General features: G+C 37.7%; 3 protein-coding genes across 3 annotated transcripts; 2 read left to right on the top strand and 1 right to left on the bottom strand.

The window, feature by feature from the left end:
- Nucleotides 1-2,037: 2,037 nt before the first annotated feature.
- LOC113748579 (lysine histidine transporter-like 8) lies at nt 2,038-4,755 on the top strand. The gene is made up of 5 exons (XM_027292049.1): nt 2,038-2,512; nt 2,689-2,822; nt 3,060-3,499; nt 3,694-3,825; nt 3,967-4,755. Exons 1-5 carry the CDS (start codon nt 2,097-2,099, stop codon nt 4,453-4,455), a joined length of 1,611 nt encoding a protein of 536 aa, XP_027147850.1. The 5' UTR covers nt 2,038-2,096; the 3' UTR covers nt 4,456-4,755.
- A 95-nt stretch (nt 4,756-4,850) lies between these two features.
- On the bottom strand, nt 4,851-7,538 carry LOC113748580. Its single transcript, XM_027292050.1, has 2 exons — nt 7,124-7,538; nt 4,851-5,212 (listed from the first exon to the last, which is right to left on the bottom strand). The coding sequence occupies exons 1-2, from the start codon at nt 7,234-7,236 to the stop codon at nt 5,005-5,007; spliced, it is 321 nt and encodes a 106-aa protein (XP_027147851.1). The 5' UTR covers nt 7,237-7,538; the 3' UTR covers nt 4,851-5,004.
- Nucleotides 7,539-10,943: 3,405 nt separating this feature from the next.
- LOC113749107 (phosphoprotein ECPP44-like) lies at nt 10,944-12,196 on the top strand. The gene is made up of 2 exons (XM_027292768.1): nt 10,944-11,353; nt 11,483-12,196. Exons 1-2 carry the CDS (start codon nt 11,120-11,122, stop codon nt 11,936-11,938), a joined length of 690 nt encoding a protein of 229 aa, XP_027148569.1. The 5' UTR covers nt 10,944-11,119; the 3' UTR covers nt 11,939-12,196.
- The last annotated feature ends 9,489 nt before the right edge of the window (nt 12,197-21,685 follow it).

The raw sequence follows: 21,685 nt of genomic DNA on the forward strand, positions 1-21,685 counted from the left end.
TTGATTGGACTGCTCTTTACGAAAAGGTTCGATGGGACAGTCGCCAGTTTCAGGCGGCGTGTGTCAGAGTAGCTGTCCATCAGATGTCAGGCGTATCAAGTGTCAGTTCCCATCTTTCGTAGGCGTCCATCAATCAGGTGTCACCTCGGCTAATGACCTGAAGACTTAGGCCGAAGTGGTACACAGGCTTTGACGTCCTCGATGAGCAAGGTGCCGAGGTGGGATCTCGGGAGGAATCAGAGTACGAGGCTCGGGTTATCCGAGCCGAAATGACCATCCTCAACATAGATTCCATAGAATCATTTACCGGAGTTAAAGAGGGATCTGGGGTCTCTCAACTCTCAAGTGGAATTGTTGCCCTGTCTGGTTATGTAATTCTCATAAACTGCTGTAACGTAAGGTTATCAACTCATACTATTATACTTGTATAAAAAATTACGATTACATCAGAATTACACCAACCAGGCCAATCCTGATCCAGTTAAGAGTAGAGTCTAATGCCCAAAAAAAAAAAATGTTGAGTCGAAAAATTGAAACTTGTTTAACATTAAAAGCAGGTATAGAGAAAAGTAGAAAGCTTCTAAGAAATGAAACAAGGATTGTTGTAGACAGTCAAGAAACATTAGAAAGCAAAATAAAAATGGTTCTCTTCCCTGGCCTCTAATGTCAGTCCATATAAAGATGAACCAATTTGAGTCGATAGCAGGCAAACTAGAAAGTTTGAGTCCCGAAAGCAAGAACCAAGTTAGTTGTCAAGGAAGAAAAAGGTGGAACGAATAGCGCACTATGAGAAAGTTGGTGGCCCTTGCAACCTTTTTTTTTGGGTGTTAACTGCTAGTGTTCGGAGACTGCATTGGTTTTGAATAATTCGAGTCTGAGTATTGTCGAATCCTTTTTGGGGGTGTTATTTTCTCCATTCACCAGATTCGAATCCTTTAAACTTTATTTAAAGGGTATCATGCCCCTTGGTCCTCTGACCCGGTGCGGTCCTAGCAACTACTCTGTCCTGGGCAGCAGGGATGGAGATCGTCTCAATTCTCATTTCTTAGGTAAGTTCACCCATGTATGGTCGCTAACACCTCAGCCCACGTATCCTTCATCACTTTTCTGGACTGGACCTGCATAATTCTTGCGTCAGGCTATGGCATCAGTACCGCAGACGTTAGGACCCTGAGGTCATCCATTTTCAGGTTCAAAGTGTTGAAACTGATCTCTTAATTGATTAATTCACTTTTCACTTAACCGCAAAGGGGTTCCTTATGCATTAGGTAATCCAAAACTTACAGGAACCATATATATATATATATATATATATATGTATGTATATCATCCTTAACCCACTAATCAATATTCTTTACGGATCATCTGGGGCCGAGGAACTTAAACAACAGCCATCAACCCCTGTATTCCACCACCATAATGCTGCCGAAGTGCTCTTGGCCATTCGTGCTGCATAAGGTATAGTGAGTTAAATAACGAAATATAAGAAAAAAGTTGGTTCAACTATCTTGTATTCTTCAGTCTACTTAGTGTTTATTGGTACGTACAATGTGGAAAGAAAGTGCCCTTAATAAACAACTGAGTTTCACTTCAATTTGAATAGCGATCAATGAAACTTCCTAGCAAAGAGGCACCATATTGATTGGATAAAAGGATATTCTGGTTCCCAAGAACAGTGTAGCCAAGAGAGTGCAACTTGTGGGAAATTTCCACCAAGCCCTGCTGATTAATTAAGCTTCTGATGATATTTATCTGCTTATCTGCATGATAGACCACATACGCTCCTCTGATACAAGCAGACATGCTTTATGACTCGTTGAGCAGTGATTGCTCGTATTGCTGGCCTTTTTCAAGTCTTTTAACCGGCAGCCAAGCCATTGTGCGGTTGGTCAAAGAAGCAAAAGATACCAACTTTATTCCCGCAGCATGGTAGCATCCACATCGACCAATACATCGATCAAAACTCCCTTTAAATGGTTCTATATATATCCTACCATTGCTCCAACAAATCCTACGACACAGGCTCTACATCAAAGACCAACGATACTAATTACGTGAGGAGAAAGTGAAAAGAGAGAGAGACTCCTGGGCCAATCATGAGTCGAGCAGAGCTGGTAGAAGTGATCTCAAGCCCCAGCCCCGATATTCAAGAACCTATTCCTGGAGTACTTCCGGCAACCTCAGTATCCCCAACATTTGGAGCAATCCATTCACTTTCCACGACTGAAACTCCAAACCATGGAATTAACGGAACCCCGCCTAGGACCCCTAAAAGCCCTTTTGCCGCACGCATTATGACCCCTTTAGCAAGCCCCATGAAGAAAGCCATTGAAAGCATGCAAGGTTGCCTGGAAGAAATAGGTCATTTCACTAAGCTTGATCCTCAAGAAGCATGGCTTCCCATCACGGAGTCCAGGAATGGAAACGCCTATTATGCAGCTTTTCACACGCTTAGCTCAGGGATTGGAGTACAAGCTCTTGTACTCCCTCTTGCTTTTACAGCCCTTGGTTGGTGAGTTAATTAAACGTTAACATAATTTGGTTGGATGGTGACTAACACTTGAAAAAATTCCACTTCTTTTAAGTTAATTCCCCAGTATATATGGTACTAGTATGTGTATTCTTACCACTACTTTTTCAATCTCGATCTGATTAAGTTCCTAATTATGCATGCACTACTAATTGCAGGACCTGGGGAATCATTTGTCTATCGCTGGCTTTTATGTGGCAGTTATACACATTATGGTTATTAATCCAATTACACGAGTCTGTAGCGGGGATGCGATACAGCCGTTACCTATGGCTCTCCATGGCTGTTTTCGGTCAGCATCAGACTACATCCTCCTTCATGAGTCACAACTAGCACTATTAGAAAAGACCAAAAGCTTAATTCTGTTAATCCTGCCACAAAAATTAAAGTTGAAAAGACCAGTATCACTAGAACCACCTTACCTTTTTTTTTTTTTTTTTTTTAATTACCTTACTTTTCAAAGTACGCAGTGAAAGATCGATGAATCGGTAACTAAAAGATGATTGATTTTTGGGCCGGGGTGCTGCAGGTAACAAGGTAGGGAAGCTTTTGGCTCTATTTCCGACTATGTATCTATCAGGAGGGACTTGTGTTGCACTAATAATGATTGGAGGCGGAACCATGAAGATGTTTTATCAAACTGTTTGCGAAAGTAGTAGCGGAGCCACCGACCACATCACCCCGCTGAGCATGACCGAATGGTATCTGGTGTTCACGTTCTCTGCCGTAATTCTGGCTCAACTTCCTAATCTAAACTCCATAGCCGGAGTTTCTTTAATCGGTGCAGTCACAGCAGTTTCTTACTGTACGATTATATGGGTGGTGTCGGTTGTCAAGGATCGGCCTGGGAAAGTCTCTTATGAACCAATAGTGTTTAAATCTGAAATTGGTAGAATTTGCAGCATCCTGAACGCCCTTGGGATCGTTGCATTTGCCTTCAGGGGCCACAATCTAGTCCTTGAGATACAGGTTTTGCTCTATTTGCAACTCGAATAACTGTCATTGAGAATGGAACATGCCTCTATATATATATATAAGAAAACATAAATGGTACTAAGAGTTGGACTGTATCCTTTTGAATTCCGATATGGTAGCAAGTAGAAAGGTGTGTGTTGTGTTGGGCACTGATCTGTTCCTACTACTATGTTGCGTTTTCAATACAGGGTACGATGCCATCCAGTCTCAAGCAACCCTCACGCCTGCCAATGTGGAAAGGAGTGAAGTTCTCGTACCTCATCATTGCCTTGTGTTTGTTTCCTTTGGCAATTGGCGGCTACTGGGCTTACGGAGACCTGGTACACTCCAATGCCCCTCTTTGGACTTGCTACTCTAGCAGTACTAATCATCCTTAATTATGTCCTCCTGCATATATTTGTCATCTAAAACTGCAATTTTTGAACGAGATAAGTACTGATTCTGGTGTGCTCTGCCGCCAGATACCTTCCAACGGTGGGATAATGAGCGCTTTGGACAAATACCACAGGAATGACACGTCAAAGGTGATTCTAGGGGCGACAAGCCTGTTTATCGTCCTCAACAGCTTAACATCATTCCAAATATATGCAATGCCAGTCTTCGACAACCTTGAATTCAGGTACACCAGCAACAATAACAGGCCATGTCCGTGGTGGTTGAGGGCAGCATTACGAATGTTTTTTGGGTGCCTGGCATTCTTTATAGCAGTGGCTCTTCCCTTCTTGCCGAGTTTGGCAGGGCTGATTGGAGGCATTACACTCCCAGTAACTTTTGCATATCCCTGTATAATGTGGATTATGACCAACAAACCTGTAAAGCATAGCGCAATGTGGTACCTTAATTGGTCACTTGGAAGCTTGGGAATTGTTTTGAGCATTCTACTGGTCTTCGGTGCAATATGGACAATAGTGACGCAGGGAATTGAGGTCCATTTCTTTAAGCCCCAATGATCTTCAAGCATCGCACAGACGGTCTATGTATCACTCAACTAACAATTTGAAGACCTCAAACCTCATGTAGAAATCATTTAAACACCAATTTCTCCGCAATGTATAGAATCCAATCCTCATTCTCAGATAGAGGTCATGCATCCAATATTGCAAATCAGGATTCTATTCCAAGGATACTGGTTGGTGTATTCCATGGACATCAAATGCCAATGTTTAACAAGTAAATGGTATCAAACAGCTTCCTACATGACAAAGCAGTACAACCGCCAAAATGTGCAACGTCAGTGTTCATGGGACAAGGGTGCTAATAGAACCAAAATCCGTGCTTGATGGCACAAAATTAATTTAGGGACAGAACTTCAACCAAAACAAATCAACCTCCAAACCCAGCCGTCTCATGGTTAAATAACAACAGGAATTTATACTCTTAATCAGCTACCTCAAATTCAGTTACATGGACCAAAATAACTGATGGTAAAAGAATGAGAAATACAAAGGTTAAAGATTCTCACAATTTACAGAGTCAATGTTGACCACTTGTAAGAACTGTTACATTGACAGCGGAAGAAGCATCCTTCGCTTCTTTCTCCTAGCCTGTCTTACTTGTTTGGTAATCTTCATGCACAGAAGCAATAGTAACGTAACACATAATAAAATAAAAGCAAGCCTCAGTTGTCTGAAGTATAACGAAACAGCTGAGAAAACCAGAAATGCTAAGATCACAAGCTCCCAAATTACAAAGACTACAACATCCACCCTGCAAAATATCAGAGAAATGAGATCAGCTGAGTACAGGGTTATCCTTAAGCAACAGTTGCTGCACATTTAGAAATAGAAAGTTTTTTGCAAACTCATAAGGACAGAGGCAGGAGGTGTTGCACACGAGAGGGAAATGAAGAACATTAAAAGCATAAGCCAGAATTATAATTGATCAAGTTGACAAAAATGGTGTGCATATCGCTGTATACATAAGAGAAAAATCCTTTATAGAACCCAAGAAGATCAAATTTCGGCTGCTTCTAAATCTTCAATTTCACTCAAAAATGGCTGCTTCTAACTTTTTCACCGTAAAAGGCATAATTAAATGCCCCCCGGGTGCCCCGGGGGGGGGGGGGGTTTAAAGGAAAGGTACATCCAAAATTCCCATACACCTACCTCACATACAAAGCATACATTCACTCATTTAGGGTGGCATCATCCCCGTAATAGTATCCTAATATGAGCTTAAAGCCTTTTCTTTTTATCTCCAATTAGGGTGCAATCAGAATCTATACGAGAAACAGCACACACTGTGCTTTAAAAACACATGGACATGCAAATACAAACAAATGAACCACACAATTTGATGAATGCAAACACATAAACAACATAATCCAGTTATGAAAAGCATGGCTTTGCTCACTGCCTCTTCCTAGAACTCACTTCCCAATGGTTATACATGTCATTGACACTACCGTCAACATCCACTTACAAGCAAACACTTGGAGACTGTAACATAGGATAATTGCTCCAAAAAACATGCTACAAAGATATTGGAACTAATTCACAGCCTGAATTGCTATTATGAAGAGATAAATACACATTACTAAATATAAAAATACATTTAAAAAAGACCTTTTTTTGGACAGGTTGTGGAATTCCTTATGTTTAATAAGCAGAGAAAAAGTTAATAACAAGGAGAGGATAACTGCATTCTAGATTAACAATAAAGCTGAACATATACGACAGAAAGAATTATATACCAGGTCTATTAATTAATGTGACACCATTGCATTCAATCTCGCATCCAAATTACCAAAAATAGCACAGGATCATATTTAGTACCCAGATTTTGCTGGCTTTATTTGTAGAATTATAACCAGAGATCGCATCCAATAAGAGTTAATGAAAGAATAACAACCTTTTCCAGACAAAAGAGATGTGGCCAATATTCAAAGGAAACATTTCAAGAAAAATTCTAGCTGACAACATCATCATAGCCAAAATGAGACGGTCTACCTGCAATCGCTACACAAAGACACCCTAAACTAAATATCCATACATGCCTCAACTATCCAGAGGTGTTCGACGGATACACACTTCCAAGTAAATCATGATCCTAGGGAAGACCATTTAGTTACATCTGCAGAAAGTGGTTCCATTTATGTGCATTCAGCTGGAAAGTATTCCATGGATCAGAGTTGTACATTCATATCAACCTGAGACTTTCTTTCAGGGTTGAGAAAAGAACCCAAAATTCCATATCAGCAGAACAAAAAAGCTCAGGTTCACTAAAAGCTATTAAGATAATCTAATTTAAACCTTCAACTCAGTGCAGAAACCAACCAAATTTTGTCAATTACCAACGCATCTCAAAAATATTAAAAATCGATAAATTGGAGAACTTTAAACCTAAATTCAATTGGATCACCGAGATGGCAATTGACTGACAAGATTAATCCCTCGGAAGAACCAAATGCCCCAATTAAACACTTCTCTCCAATTAACTTTCAACAATTTTTGCCAGATGCTAAACATTTTATATATCCAGAAATCTTAAACAATTTTAACAAAAGGAATCTTCCACGATGATCTTAGTGATCTGATCACGAGACACAAACACTAAAATTGAATTTGAATGAGCTATTTCAAAGAAGAAAAAAAAAAAAGGAATTGTGGAGATGCCTACCGGGAAGAAGAGAGATTAGAGGTGGAGGAGAAGAAAGAGACGGAAGCCCAATCGTGCTTGGACCGAATCTGGTATTCTCTCAGCTGCTCCGCTAGATTCGATCGCGTTATCATCGCTAAGCCGCCTCGGCTCCGCTCCGCCCCGTCCCGCCCGCCGCCGGCAATTATAATTTAATCCTCTCCCACTTGTAATTCGCCCTTTCCAGTTTCTTCTTCCACTTCAAATAAAATTACAAATATAGGAACCGTGTATATAGACTGTTGTATTGTGTGTTAGTGTGTAAATGTCCGGCAAAAAAAAAAAAAGATTTTTCAAAATTTGTTTGTTTTTCAATCCGTCCCAGAACCAGAAGCCGATGGACGGACGGCTGGACGAATGAGAAAAAAAGGCCAAATATACTAGTATTCAATTTTTCATTTTGGGAGACATTCCTATGCTTTTATTTTTTTTTTGGGATTAATTTATTAAACCATTGGATATTCCTGTCTTGTAATAGTACCCGTAATTTTGTAACATATCCAATTACCACGCAAAAAAAAAAAAAAAAAAAAAGTCTGGAAGCTGACGACGAGCAATAATACTACTGTACGATTAAACAAGAAAGCAAAATTGGAAAGAATTGGTTGGAACTTGGAATTTGGAAGTTATTTTCTTTTATTTCGATACTGAATGTAATGAAGCGAAAGTTTGAGCCCGTTTTCTGCGATTAATTCCATTTTTTAGGCCGGACTTATGAACAGCCCAGTAACATTTTTGGCTTCCAACTTAAAGTCGTAGACTCAAAATTAATATAACCTTTGGCCCAATAAAGAAACTCAAAACTTGGCCTTTGGGCTTTATCCATTGAAGCTGACGACGAGCCATGCTAAGGAAGAACAGATTTCTGACCTGTGGAAAATAAAATATATATGTATCCTACCCCGCGCGAATTAAAAGGAGAAAGTCTGGAGTCTAAAGTCTGAGGAAGGACTTTTGTTCTATTACGTGCCTGAGACGAGATAATTAGACCAACCCAAAACCAACACGGAGACTTATGAAAAAACTTTAAAAGTATCACTCATCTTTCTACTAAATCTAAGATGAAAATAAGCCGGCTTGGTCAATTATCGAGTCGCTCAATCGTGAGCTTTTGAGTTAATTCGAGTCCAAAGATATGAAAACTTGTCAAGCCTATAATATTCCATATTTATGCATTACTTCGATATTTGTTAGAATGAAATTATTTTATCCCTTTCAAATTTATCATATCTATTGTTTATTTTTACTTTTTTTCTACAAACGATGACATTTTACAAAAAGAGCTAATAACAAAGAGAGACAACTACCCTCATTTCTTTTTTTGCTGTGTCTATGAGCTACACTGTGAAATCATTTTCCCATTCTATATCACTAACTGGTCTGAAAGCATATTATGCTAGCACATGACTAGTTACATTTCCTGACCTAGGTACAACGGAGAAGTTACGTTGTTCAACATCTTGCCTTAAAGTCCTCAATATCTTCCGAGATTGTTGCAATGTTCCTGTCCTGTACATCGCTTGCTATAGTCTGTTCTTTGCAGTCTAATTGGACTTATATTTTAGTCCACCCTGAGTACTGGGCCATCAATAATGCACTTCTCGCCGCTAGAGCTTCTTGCTTCTCCCCTCATGCGTTCTATTGTCCCTTTTGCTCTTATTATTTTACCAGTCCAATTCCTGGCTATGATCCCTTTTCATGTTCTTACCATTTGAGCGACTATGGCTGCATCCATATTTATCTTGATCACACCCTCATTTGGCGGTTTCCAACTCCCTTGTGTTGATGTTGTAATTCTGTTGGTCTGCTGTTATCCTTGCCTGTTTCACCAACCATTTTACATTCCATCCCTTCCTACTAAGCTTTTTCTGCACTATCCTGCCCGCTTCATAACTTGAATACTCAAATACCATTTTGTTTCTTACTTTAGAAATTGCTATTGCTTATTTTTACTTGAGTTCGAGCTTGAGTGAATTTGAATTTGGTAAATTAAGGTCTTGTTTGGATAGCAATTCTTTCAAAAAAAAATTACTATGTTTTTTATGAATATATTTTCCAATCACATTTTTACCTCAAATATATTAAATTGTTACAGTAATTTTTTTTAACAAAAAATTCAAAAAAATACAATCCAAACAAGACATAAGTAAGACTTGACTTGATTAGGTTAGGGCCCGAGTCGACTCAAATTGCCTGAAACTCTAACTAAATCCACAATTAATACTGTGCTTAACGTTTAGAATTCTCAAATTCATATTGTGCATAAAAAATATGAGTGGGAAGTGAGGAACGAGCTAAGCGTAAGCAGGGCAAGTGGGCTGTGCTACAATTGTCCATACCCATTGCAAACTTGTGACACAATCAAATCAGATTAGCCAACATTATTAATTCGGTTTGAATGGTCTCTTTCCCGGTTCGATCAGAGTGCGTAGCCCCTACAACTCGTTACTTGTTATTATCCAATCTCCAAAGAAGAACTATGAAGCATCACCAACGTCAAACCGACCACCTGTCTAAGAAGTGGGCCACCCAGCCTGTGAAAGAAACGGCAATCCGTGGGCCGGGAATTGGAGCCCACCGGATAGAGATCAGAATAAAGAGAGAGAGAGGCTCATCCCTGTCACCCGAATTGTGCATCTCGAAACAATCACGGTCCAATAAATTCGTGCCACGTCTTCACTTTCGGTTCTCACAGCTCCCAACCCTGACGTTCCCCAAAGTTATCCAATCTAGGCCGACAATTCGCGGTCCCACATAGTACAGCCTCTCACGTTCCCATCCTACGTGTTACCTCTCCATTCGCCGTCTCCGCCACCTTATTACAGCGTGTCTTTCCTGGACCTTTCTAGTTCCTACTTTCTTCTTGGCATTTTCGTCAATCAATCAATTGTCGCGTAACGAACACGGAACCATCTTAGGGTCTAAGGTTTCGTATGATAAAATTGAAGTGTGAAGGACAAAATATGAAATATGAAATTTGAAATTTTAAAATCTGAATATATTAAATCACTAAGTTGATAAATGTTAAATTTCATATATATATATATGTATAATTATATATTATGTTAAATGCTTGATAAATAATTTATCATTTATTTTTTGAAACAAATTTTATCTAAAAAATTTAATATCACTTACTTAGGTCTTATTTGGATTGCATTTTTTGGATTTTTTCGTAAAAAAAAATTACTATAATGATTTGATATATATGAGATAAAATGGTGATTAAAAAATATGAACATGAAAAACGTAACAAATTTTCTTTAAAAAATTGGAATCCAAACACACCTTAATATAAATGTCTATTTTTGAAAAATTACTATAATAATTTGATATATATAAAATAAAATGGTGATTAAAAAATATAAACATGAAAAACATAACAAATTTTCTTTAAAAAATTGAAATCCAGACACACCTTAATATAGATGTCTATTTTTGAGCTCATGTTGAGACAGATTCATTAAATTTGAGCGTTGAATTGAAATACAGGGTAAAACTTATACCACGTGTCAACCTCACGGAGCGAGTGAATGGATATTGTGAACTCCCGCGTCTATGGGTGAAACCTGGCAACATCTTTATTCGCATTGCTTTAGAAAAGATCATCATATGTAAGCCCACGTCGATTGTCGGTTACACTTGACTTGGTGTAGTTGATTGGGCTTTGGAGCGGCCTTTGGGCTTCCTTTTTTTTAATTATTATTTATTTAATAATTATTTAATGTTTCAATAAATTAATTAAAGCTACCTTAGTCGCGTCATGTACGTGTTAGCCTTGGCCATCGCTATAAAAATGGCCACTTTCCTGTGGCCAATTGCAGCTCAAGTTATATATACCACCGTTTTCTTAATTCCATCGGCCATAGTTCTATTTGATCAGTTTTCATTCATTGAGTAACCAACCTTTTCAATAGTTACCCCTTGATTTTTTGCTGTTTCCTGTTACATTCTGCTTTAAGTACATCGATCAGCAAAATGGCCGAGTATGATCAGAGTAACATCAAGGTTGAGGAGGGATCAGCTGTTGAGGTCACGGATCGCGGACTCTTCAACTTGGGCAAGAAAGAGGAAGAGAAGAAGTGTGATCAAGGACAGGCCATCTCTGCGGAGTTTGATGAGAAAGTGCGTGTTTCTGAACCAGACAAGGAGGAAAAGAAGCATGGTGGTCTTCTCGAGAAGCTCCACCGATCTGGTAGCAGCTCCAGCAGCGTAAGTTTTCGTTCTCCTTTCCATTTTTATCATCCCATACGCTTCTTGTTTTTTTTAAAGGTGTTTGGTGTGTGGAGGTTTCATTTTTCAAAGGCTAGCTAATACAGAGGCTTTCTGATTGTTTTGCAGTCAAGTGAGGAAGAAGTAGAAGAGGGTGGTGAGAAGAAGAAGAAAAAGAAGGAAAAGAAGGGTTTGAAGGACAAGATCAAGGAGAAGATATCGGGTGATAAAAAGGACGAAGAAAAGGTTGAAAAATGTGAGGAAGACACGTCTATCCCAGTTGCGAAATATGACGAACCGGCCCATGCAGATGCTGCTCATGAACCAGAGGAGAAAAAGGGCTTCTTAGATAAGATCAAGGAGAAACTACCAGGTGGTGGTCAGAAGAAGACTGAGGAAGTCGCCGCACCAGCAGCAGCAGCACCACCGCCTCCTTCGGCAGAGTGCACCGCCACTGAAGGTGAGGCCAAGGATAAGAAGGGATTCTTGGATAAGATCAAGGAGAAGCTTCCTGGCTATCATCCCAAGACTGAAGGAGAAAAGGAAAAGGAAAAGGAAAAAGGAAAGGAGGCTGGATGCCATTAATAAAAGAGCAAAGCAAATTAATAGCAGCTTTCCAGTGTGTCATAATTTTGCATTTGGATTAATACATTTTGGAGTGGCAATGATCTTTTTATTTTATTTTCTGCTTTTTGGGGGTTCAGCCGCGTACATGTATTCAAGTACTTTGTGTGCTTATGTACAAAAGTGAAGTTTGTGTTTGATGTTAAGATTCACGTCAGTATCGTCGATTGTTTCTGCCCGGCGGATTAATGTATCCCTTGGATTTGATCAATTTCCATACCCACCGGTTGTCTATGGTCCATCTTGGACGAGTTTCAATTGCAGCAATTAACCACCAAAACTCGAAATTTTATTAACAGAAAACGTACAATAAATAGAAGTTGGATTTGATCGCCACCAAAGTACTTTTTGTTACTTTCTCCTGTCTGCCCACAACTTGAAGAAAAAAGAAAAGAAAAAGGAGGAGTCTTCTTGAAGCTTGTAGCGAGCGGGTGGCTTTGATCTTGTGGTGGGGGCCGAATGTGGGCTACATTAACGGGTTTGGTGCATTATTCATTGAATGAATGAATGAAAGACTTTACATGAATGGAGGGGGGCCTAAAGTTCAATTGATAACAGCATCCGTTCGAACTCGTAATTGAGATATAAGACGTGAAGATATGTTTTGCATTAGGCAATGGCACGCGGCATCGTATTAGGAAACGCCCGATGACACTGACCTGAGAGGGCAGCAGACAGATAAGGTACGCATTCCATCTCAACGCCAGACCTCTCTCCTGTCTCCACGACGCTGCATCTTATTGCGAATTGATGGATCTTACACTTTTCATTTCTCCATTTGGTCAAGGAAGAGTGCAAAAAATTAATCCGTGATATGATTAGGCTTTTTAACTTTTCCAATTGATTTAAATTAAAAAAAAGCATTAAAGTTTGATGCACACTTTATTATGGCTGAAATATGAATCAGGTACTTGATATTTGAATCAAGATTGGCTTTTTGATAGTTGAATCAAGGTTGGCTTTTTGATAAGAGTTGGTTTGAATGTCGTTCGACCATTAGTCAAATTAAATTTAAACAACGTTTTACATTCGATAATTTTGAAATTCAACTAAAAATTTATTTGAAATGGATTCGACAATTAAACAAATTGAATTTAACTAAAAATTTAAATATACTAAAATAATTAAATAAATTTAAACATTAAAATGCTCGATTTGATACCTTTACATTCATGAGCTTGTTCAATTTGATTAGATTCGCTTTGGAGGAAGCATGTAAACATGGAGTTCTGGGTGCGCACATGTTTAATCACCCGGAGGAGAAGGCGCAACAAATATTCAACAAGTGTTGGTTTGCTATTGGACCCCGTTGGAGGTTATCGTTGAAGTTTGTCGACTCTGAAAAAGCTCACTCCTGGAGGACTACATGTAAATCACTAAATTGTTGTAATAATTTATCGCCTGTCCTAGAGGTGGCAAAATGGGCGGGATGGGCGAGATTTGCTTGGGTTTGAGATGGAACCGAGTCATATGGGTTTGGGCCCAACCTTACCCATATGTGTTTTGGGACTAACTTGGGCGGGATCATTTTGGGATGGGTTTAGATTGATCCCGCCCAATACCCAAATCCATTTTCTACATATTTTTTTTCCTTTAATTCATTTTTTATTTTTATATAATTTTAATATTTTTGATTTATTAAATTTCTTTTAGTTTTATTAAATAAACATGCAAGTGCTTTATACTCAAGATTCCCACCAAAAATTGGATTAACAAATAAAGGAAAAGATAGATATACAGCCATATTCCAACATATATCAAGATGGCCAAGGTCCTTAGGATGTTGAATATTTATCCTTATCATTGTCCAAGGATGACAGGTCTAAACTAACTGAAATGCTGGAAATTCTTGTGGATAATGACTAGGAAGACTACTAGATTATATTCGCTGGTATGACTATAAAAATTGTTAAAGATAATTTTTGAATCTAAGATTCCGTTTGGATTGACTTTTTTTTCAAAAAATAAGTTTTTCAAATACAATATTACAGTAATATACAATAACTCAAGAAACATCCCATCCATATTAATATATCAAATATTTCAAAAAAATTTTATAGTAAAAATTTTTCATATACACTGCTACAATAAAATATTTCAAAAACACCTACCAAAAACAGCTAATCCAAACGGAGCCCTTGCCATTTGAGCCCAATGGGTACCCAAGTATTTCCCATCCTTTCCCATTCATTAATGGGTATAGTTGGGATGTGTCCCAACTTAAACCCAATACCAAATTATAATACCCATCCCGCCCAAAGTTCCTTTGGGCATGGGTAGCCCATTGGGACTTGGGACAAATTGCCACTCTAGCCTATCCTTACTCTTTTTTTTAAGCTCATACATCTGAAATTTATTACTTTCTTCAATTCGACCCTCCAAATTGTGCTTTGTCAGTCAGTTTGGTCCTTCAACTGTGCTACATGAAATGGTACAGAGTCTGAGATCAGTGAATCTGCTTGTCCCGTCTCCGGCATCAATAATGGGATTTTTGAACATCTTGGATTTGACAGGACGCGCACTCTTTACGGTCAGGCAAGAGTATTGGAAAAACTGTTGCCTCCTGGGTATACCTCATGAACGTCGACCTCCGCAACACTTCCCACTACCTTCAAGTGCAAAGCATCAAAGCAACAGAAAAAGGTGGAAATAGACAGTGATTCATGCGCCCGCCCGTAATTGTAAAGAAAAATCACCTCTCTGAGTGAGGAAGCCAAACTCACTGGCCAAAAAAAGGGCTGGACACCCCCTAAGTGAAAATAATAATAATAATAATAACTAGTGTTCATGCGTAACAGGTCGATCCCGCCTAAGGATGTCAGCAATTTTATCACATCGGAATCGAACACGGGACCTCACCGTAAAGACGGGCCTACTAACCCCTGCCGCACTACCCGTGAGGGCATCTAATATGAGAAGCATGATTGTAGTGTCCAACCATTCTTTACTAAGAACACTAGTTAATATTAATTCTGAAATTTTTCGTCAGATTCCGGTACTCAATTTCCTACCCGGTTTGGAACCCAAGTTTTTTGGCAAGTTTATCTGTTACAAATTTTTTAAAAATTTTAACTACAGTAACCTCAAAAAATTTAAACTATACACTTCAAAATATTCAAAAATTTACACACTTCAAAAATATTTTTAAACTTATACAGTAAGTTACAGTAAAATTTTAGATAAACACCCAATAAATTCAATTCCAAACGGACCCTAGTTAGTTAAACAACAAAAAACAGCCATTGTGAATATTACTGTCAAACTCTGTAACTTGCCCAAACAGCGTCATGACCCAACATTCTTGGAAAACATGCCGGAGAAACCTGCAAAACAAGAAACGTAAATGGGAAATCAAACTCCCTTCTTTAATTATGTTAACTTCCTCAGCAAGAAACCAAACAGTAAGAATAGGGGGAGCTAGCCAGAAAGACGTGGACAAGACAAGAGTAGAGCACTATACCTTCTAGTCTCCAGAAGGTAATGTCGCTGAAACAAATTAAGGGAGTCGCATATGACTTTAATGCAAACTTCCCGAGATATAGACGGTGCCACTATCATCACTTCCTCTATCACCAGCGGCTTCCCTGACATGAATGTCCTGAATCTTCCCTGACATGACCGTCAATTGATCACATATGTTTTAGTAGTAATAAGCAGTACCATTATACTTTGCTATTTAGAACTTAGTAATGCACAGTGCAAACATATTGTTTGTTTGGATTGGGCTTTATTTCTCCAAATTTATTTGCTTACATCATCATTACAATTTCCAATACACCTTTTTACCTTCCCAATTACCTTTTTATCTCACATACATCACATCACAAAAAGTGCTACAGTAAAAATATCTCTAATAATTCACAATCCAAACAGACCTGTTTGAGATATACCTCCGCATATCTTATGGGTTTGCCCGCCGTTTTGCTGAATTCATCTTGTCAGCCATCCATTGTAACATCCTCCATTGTGTGTTCTGGGCGTGCTGACTCAACTGTACAGCTGCAGTATACTGAGCGGCGCACATGAACATGACAGTGAGTATTAGCTAATCCCTGCAATTTATAAGCAACACAGGAAGTGAGTAGGCAGGCGGGTAAACGTCCGGGGTGGTTGGGATTTTGCTTGTGAAAGATTACAAACAATGCCTTATATTGTCAATTATCAGTTATCATCGCCCCATCGGATGCTTTCTGTTCATCATCCGTCCTGATCAGTAGCTAATTATGTGTCCTTGATTAGTGGCTAATTCTGTACCATGGGACAAAATCAGCAACAAAGTAAGAGCTGTTCGTAGACATGTTGTTGAAAGTCTAATATGAGAAGCATGATTGCAGTGTCCAACCATTCTTTACTCACACATATTTCTACTAATATGAGACTTGAGAAGCATGCAATGTCGAAGCCTTCTTCATACTAAGAAACAAGAATCACAAAATTGTTACAAACTAATAATATTAATGTCTTTTCTTGACGGTTCTTCTCCATAATGCTGACATCGATATATCGAAGCTGAATTACAGAAAAAGAAGATAAAAACTTTATCTACCAACTAGATAAGAGAACAATTGGAGTTCTCAATTGAATGCCAAGTGTCACTATATTGTTAGAGAAAGGAGTTTTTTTCCTGGTTTTTTCTACCAAAAAGTGAGAAATGTCTATTTCAGGCATGGTCTTCAAATTCAATGTCTTAATAGTTCCTTACTATTTAGGGGCTAATTGGTAACAATGGTTTAGTTATTTGCATTTGTTCCTTTTGTTTGGTTTTTAATTGATGTGAAAGGTCAATTGAATGCTTTTATGAAAACTAACTCATTAAATAGTTGCTAACTATTTAGGGTTATTTTTGTATTTTTGAAAATATTTCTTTTATAATTTTCTGATCAAGTGCAAATAATTGTAAACTATTTGTGGGCCCTTTTATCACATGGGCTGTTTTGAATTAGATTATATGATTCATTATATAATTAATATAAATTAATGGAGTTATGCCCGTTAGAAGTAATGTGCTTAGCCGTTAGTATATGACTGATGACTGATGTTGAAGTTAGTCAACAGCACCTTAATTGTCTTATTACTTAGGGTAAACAACAAAAAAGCCCCCTGTGGTTAAGCAATCATACATAAAAGCCCCCTGTGGTTTCATATCATACCAGTCGATACCCCGTGGTTTGAATTAACCTGAAAAGTGGACGGAAATCGGCAAAACAGACGGAGCTGAGTGAATAGACGAAAATACCCTTTTGAAGAATGCAACTTGCATGTAAAATTTTTTTTTTTAAAGTAATTTGTTAAATAGCCTGCCTGAAACCCGCTTGCGGGTTTCCCCCTTATGTAAAATGACTAAAAGCTGCTTTTCTGTTCTATTTATATCAAACACATACTCTCAAACCCTCACCTGAAGGGTGAGGATGAGAGGGGAGGTTTGCTGGGCATCCTAGGGCCCTCCGATGGGCATATGCAACTCAACGCAGCTTGCATGTAAAAAAATTTTTTTTTTTTTAAGTAATTTGTTAAATAGCCTGAAACCCGCTTGCGGGTTTCCCCCTTTTTTTTTTAAAAATAAATTCTATGCTAAAATGACTTAAAACAAAAATAAAAGACTAAAAGTAAATAAAAACTAGCATGAAAAATAAAAATAACAGTAAATAAAAATACACTAAAAATTTGGTGTCTACAGTAGTTACTGAATAATCTGGAAACAGATTGAATGAAGACTCAGAAGAAACGGAAGCTGGTCTCTTATTATTAAAGAGTGAAGGCTAAAATAGGCATATCAGGTGAAAGTTTGTGGTGGAAATCTGTTTTTCGCATATGCACGCGCCTTTGCAGTTCGTTTAAGACACACGCCGAATATTTGACGATTTCCGTCCACTTTTCAGGTTAATTCAAACCACGGGGTATCGACTGGTATGATATGAAACCACAAGGGGTTTTTATGAATGATTGCCTAACCACAGGGGGCTTTTTTGTTGTTTACCCTATTACTTATTGAACTTCCTTCTTTCTTCATTTACCCAGAATTCCCTTCCCCTTCTTTTCTGTCGAATAGCCTTTTTCTTTCTCTCGATCGAATAGGCCGCTATACTATATCGGCCTGCAAAATTTTCAGTTTCTTACCGAATCCTTCAACAACTAATTGTCCTTCAATTTGATTTCGACCCAGAAAATCCTCCACACGCACGTGAATTTTTGGCCTGCCCCAAAAATTAGGTCAGTAAAATTCCTTTTCCCCAAAATCTACGGCCCTGCAAAATCTTCGATTTTCTGTCAATTCCTCGAGCAATTAACTGTACTTCCTTTCGATTGTCTCTAAAAAAGTCGCCCAATTGACGTCAATTCTTCTTTTGCCCCAAAAAACAGTTCACTGATATCTCTTTTTCCCCAAAATCAGCTCATTTTAGGGATGCCTGTTCTACCGACGTATGCTATGATGCAGCTTTCAAAATTTACTATTCCCAGTCCTATATATACTTTTGTTCCTCAGTTTTGCCGGTCTTCAGCAGACGACCGAAGAAAATCTAGGTATTTTCTATTCTGTGTCTTTTTATTTCAACCTGCAATTTTTTAGTTTGATGAATGTTCTTACCTTCTGTTCATTTATTGCCTTCCGTTAATTAAAGACTGCCATGTCTTTTATTTTATGCATAAAAGAATAATTATGATGCTAATTTTTCGATTAGCTTACGTTTACTTTTTCCTCTGTTTTTATATTAATTTCAAATGCTGCCGGACTTTTGCAAACATTCAGGCGAGCAAAGAAAATATAGGTATGTTTCTGTTTTCTCACCTTCTGATTTGAACTGCAATTTTTTCCCATTGTTGTTGCCTCTGTTTATTGCTTTCTTTTAATTATTATAAGAAATGCGATGTGTTTGATGTTATGCTATGATGGTTTACTTTTGCCTCTGTTTTTAATTTCAAATGTTGCATGATGCTGTTAGCTGTTTATCTATTCAATAATTACATCATTTAGTATCATTGTACTTCGGGTTATTAAGGATGTCATTTTATATATATTAGTTAGTTTTAGCTATTCTAGGATGCTTTGATTCTATCATTTTGTGTACCTTTGGTTTAGTATCTTGCTTTATTTATAGTAAAATTAGATTTTGATCTTCTGTGTTTCAAAATGAAGAAAAAAAGAAAATTTAGTTCAGGTTTTAGATTGATAGATGAGATGTTTGATGATTCCCTTGATTTAGCAATGTTGGAAAGAAACAAAAGGAGAAACTTAAATATGCTGACTGAGCATATGAAGTTTACTCTTGATTCTTCTGTTTCTCAACCATATTCTCCTATTGTAATCAACTGTGAGAATGACATCCGTGAAAAGCACTCTGTTGAAACATGTGCTTCACAAAATCACATCGATAGGAATGTAATTCTACAAGACTTTGATTGAAAATTATGCTGAACCTGTGCCACCTATGCTGCCTTGCATATTTGAGCTGACAAACTTCTCTGATCTGCACAAATATGCTGATTCAGATAACCTTTGCAGTAATTTTTGTTACATTATTTTTTAATTTACTTGACAGTCATTTGACATTTTATTGATTTCTTACATTCATATCAACACTTTTGTTTCAGATATTAGAGGCTTTGTCATTCACGCATTCCCAATAAAACAGCCAGATCCGGCTTCTATTTCTAGAGACATTATAATAGTGAATGAAGAGTAATCAAACCTGAATACTACCATTTTATTAACTCATTTTAGATTAATGGCAGTAGTTATAATTTATTTGTTATACCTGACAGGAAGAAACTGATGCTTATGACTCTCTGGAATGAATTTGAACATGATGAAGGGAGCAAAATAGCAGACATGATTAGCACTGCCCCTCTAATCATAGCTCTCCGTGTTAAAGTTACCACATTCAATAGTAAATTTTTCATTATGCATTATGATTTCTTTATTGTGTGTCTTTTAAGTACTTGATGTTATAATTACTAAACCATTTCATCATTTTTACAGCTTTGTCATTCACTACAAGGTATTCATCTGGAATTCTGATTAGTCCTCCACTTCCAGATGACCTATCTTTGAGGCAATGGTAAGTATAATTTTCTTTTTAGTTTTTTCCATAAATTATCAACTTATTTTACTGATAAATTTTGTATTTGTGCTCTAAACATAATCATTCAGGTTCAGCTTGAATAAGGAAGAAATCAGGAATTTGCTTGATGCTAAAACATACAATGATGCAAACTGTTTACTTCCTCCTCCAAATGAAGAAGATATCAAAGCAATCAGCAATTTTCAGGCATCATTTCCAGTTGTAAGTACCATATTGTTATTCTACAATTTTGGTTAAATATAACTATTTTCTGTCTAATTCACATTCAAATACCATTCATGGTTGCCTGCCTCAGCAAAAGGCAGCTTGGGTGCAAGGAACTGTCAAACTTGCATATGGATTCAGCAAATATTGGACTACAGCTTGTGCGAATTGTCACAAAATTGTGAATGCTGACATTGACTGGATCATCCACTGTCCTTCATGCAAACAGCAAAGTGAAGTTGAACTCAGGCTAGATCATTAACTTATGCTTCTAAATTAAATATTATTCGCATTTGTTACCATATATTAATCTTAATTCCTCCACTCAATTAAAGGGCTCGCATTCCAATTATTATAACTGATGCTTCGAGCTCAATACATTGCATTATATCTGGAGAAGATGCTGAAAAATTGATTGAGTTCACTCCATTGCAGCTTAAACAAGCACAAGAAGATGTAAGTATGAATTTTCTGTCTTATATTCAGGCATAAATACAGATATACATAGAAAGGAATTCGCTGAACCTAACTAAAAAAATTTTCTGGTGCAGGGCTTTCAAATAGATACTGAACTTAATGATGCCTTGAAAAAGTACACAGTGGTCTGTTTTCTGAAATCCTATGAGACTCCTTTCCAAGGTCAACTGCAGAAAAAGAATACTGTCATCAAGGCTTATACTGCAGCTGAACTATCAGACCGTCCCCTTCCTCTGGAACTTCCAGAAAACACTCAAGTTTCTTCTGCACTTGGCAGTTCATCAGCAAGGCATGCAGAAACATCATCAAAGGACCAATTGTTCACACCAAGCACAAAGTTGCTACTTGAAGAAATTGCTGGAGCCAGTTCTTACAAAGACAGCCAGACATCTGCAACCAGTGGAGCAAAAAGAAGCCTTGAATTTCCAGAAGATTTACCAGCAGACACAGATCCTAAACAACCAACAAAGGCTCCTGAAGAGTTTGCCAAAGAACCTGCAAAACCCTATGGTCCACCTGCAAATATCAAAGACAGTCCAGCCAAGAAACCTAAAGCAAAGGAAGACTGATATGCCTGATTTCTGCACTTTTGTTATATCTTTTGTTCATTGCCTTGATGACTATCTTGATTGCTTAGACAATGCCTTTTGAATTATATTATGATCCATTATTCTTTTGACTTAGAAAGTAATGGATCCTAATATATCTATGAATGGTTTAACCATCAATGTTGTAACTCAATAGGCAATGAAGCCTATTTAAACCCCCTAATATGTAACTGTGGGTTGAACTGAAGTGTGTGTTTTGCTAAGACATGAATGTTTGAGTTTATGTAATCTATGGTTGTGATTTGCATATTCATTATTTACCTCTTCATTTTTCAGTTGGTCATATCATATATATACATATATGGTCCTGATTGCCCAGGTGTGATTAAGTTGTTTGA

Source organism: Coffea eugenioides, chromosome 10 (assembly GCF_003713205.1).
Source record: "Coffea eugenioides isolate CCC68of chromosome 10, Ceug_1.0, whole genome shotgun sequence".
In the NCBI taxonomy this organism is placed as follows: Eukaryota; Viridiplantae; Streptophyta; class Magnoliopsida; order Gentianales; family Rubiaceae; genus Coffea; species Coffea eugenioides.

Coding starts and splice junctions, on each gene's coding strand:
- LOC113748579 (XM_027292049.1), top strand. CDS start 2,097: ATGAGTCGAGCAGAGCTGGTAGAAGTGATCTCAAGCCCCAGCCCCGAT. Junction 2,823..3,059: donor GCTCTCCATGGCTGTTTTCG/GTCAGCATCAGA, acceptor GGGGTGCTGCAG/GTAACAAGGTAGGGAAGCTT. Junction 3,500..3,693: donor ATCTAGTCCTTGAGATACAG/GTTTTGCTCTAT, acceptor TTTTCAATACAG/GGTACGATGCCATCCAGTCT.
- LOC113748580 (XM_027292050.1), bottom strand. CDS start 7,236: ATGATAACGCGATCGAATCTAGCGGAGCAGCTGAGAGAATACCAGATT. Junction 5,213..7,123: donor TCTAATCTCTCTTCTTCCCG/GTAGGCATCTCC, acceptor GATATTTTGCAG/GGTGGATGTTGTAGTCTTTG.
- LOC113749107 (XM_027292768.1), top strand. CDS start 11,120: ATGGCCGAGTATGATCAGAGTAACATCAAGGTTGAGGAGGGATCAGCT. Junction 11,354..11,482: donor CTGGTAGCAGCTCCAGCAGC/GTAAGTTTTCGT, acceptor ATTGTTTTGCAG/TCAAGTGAGGAAGAAGTAGA.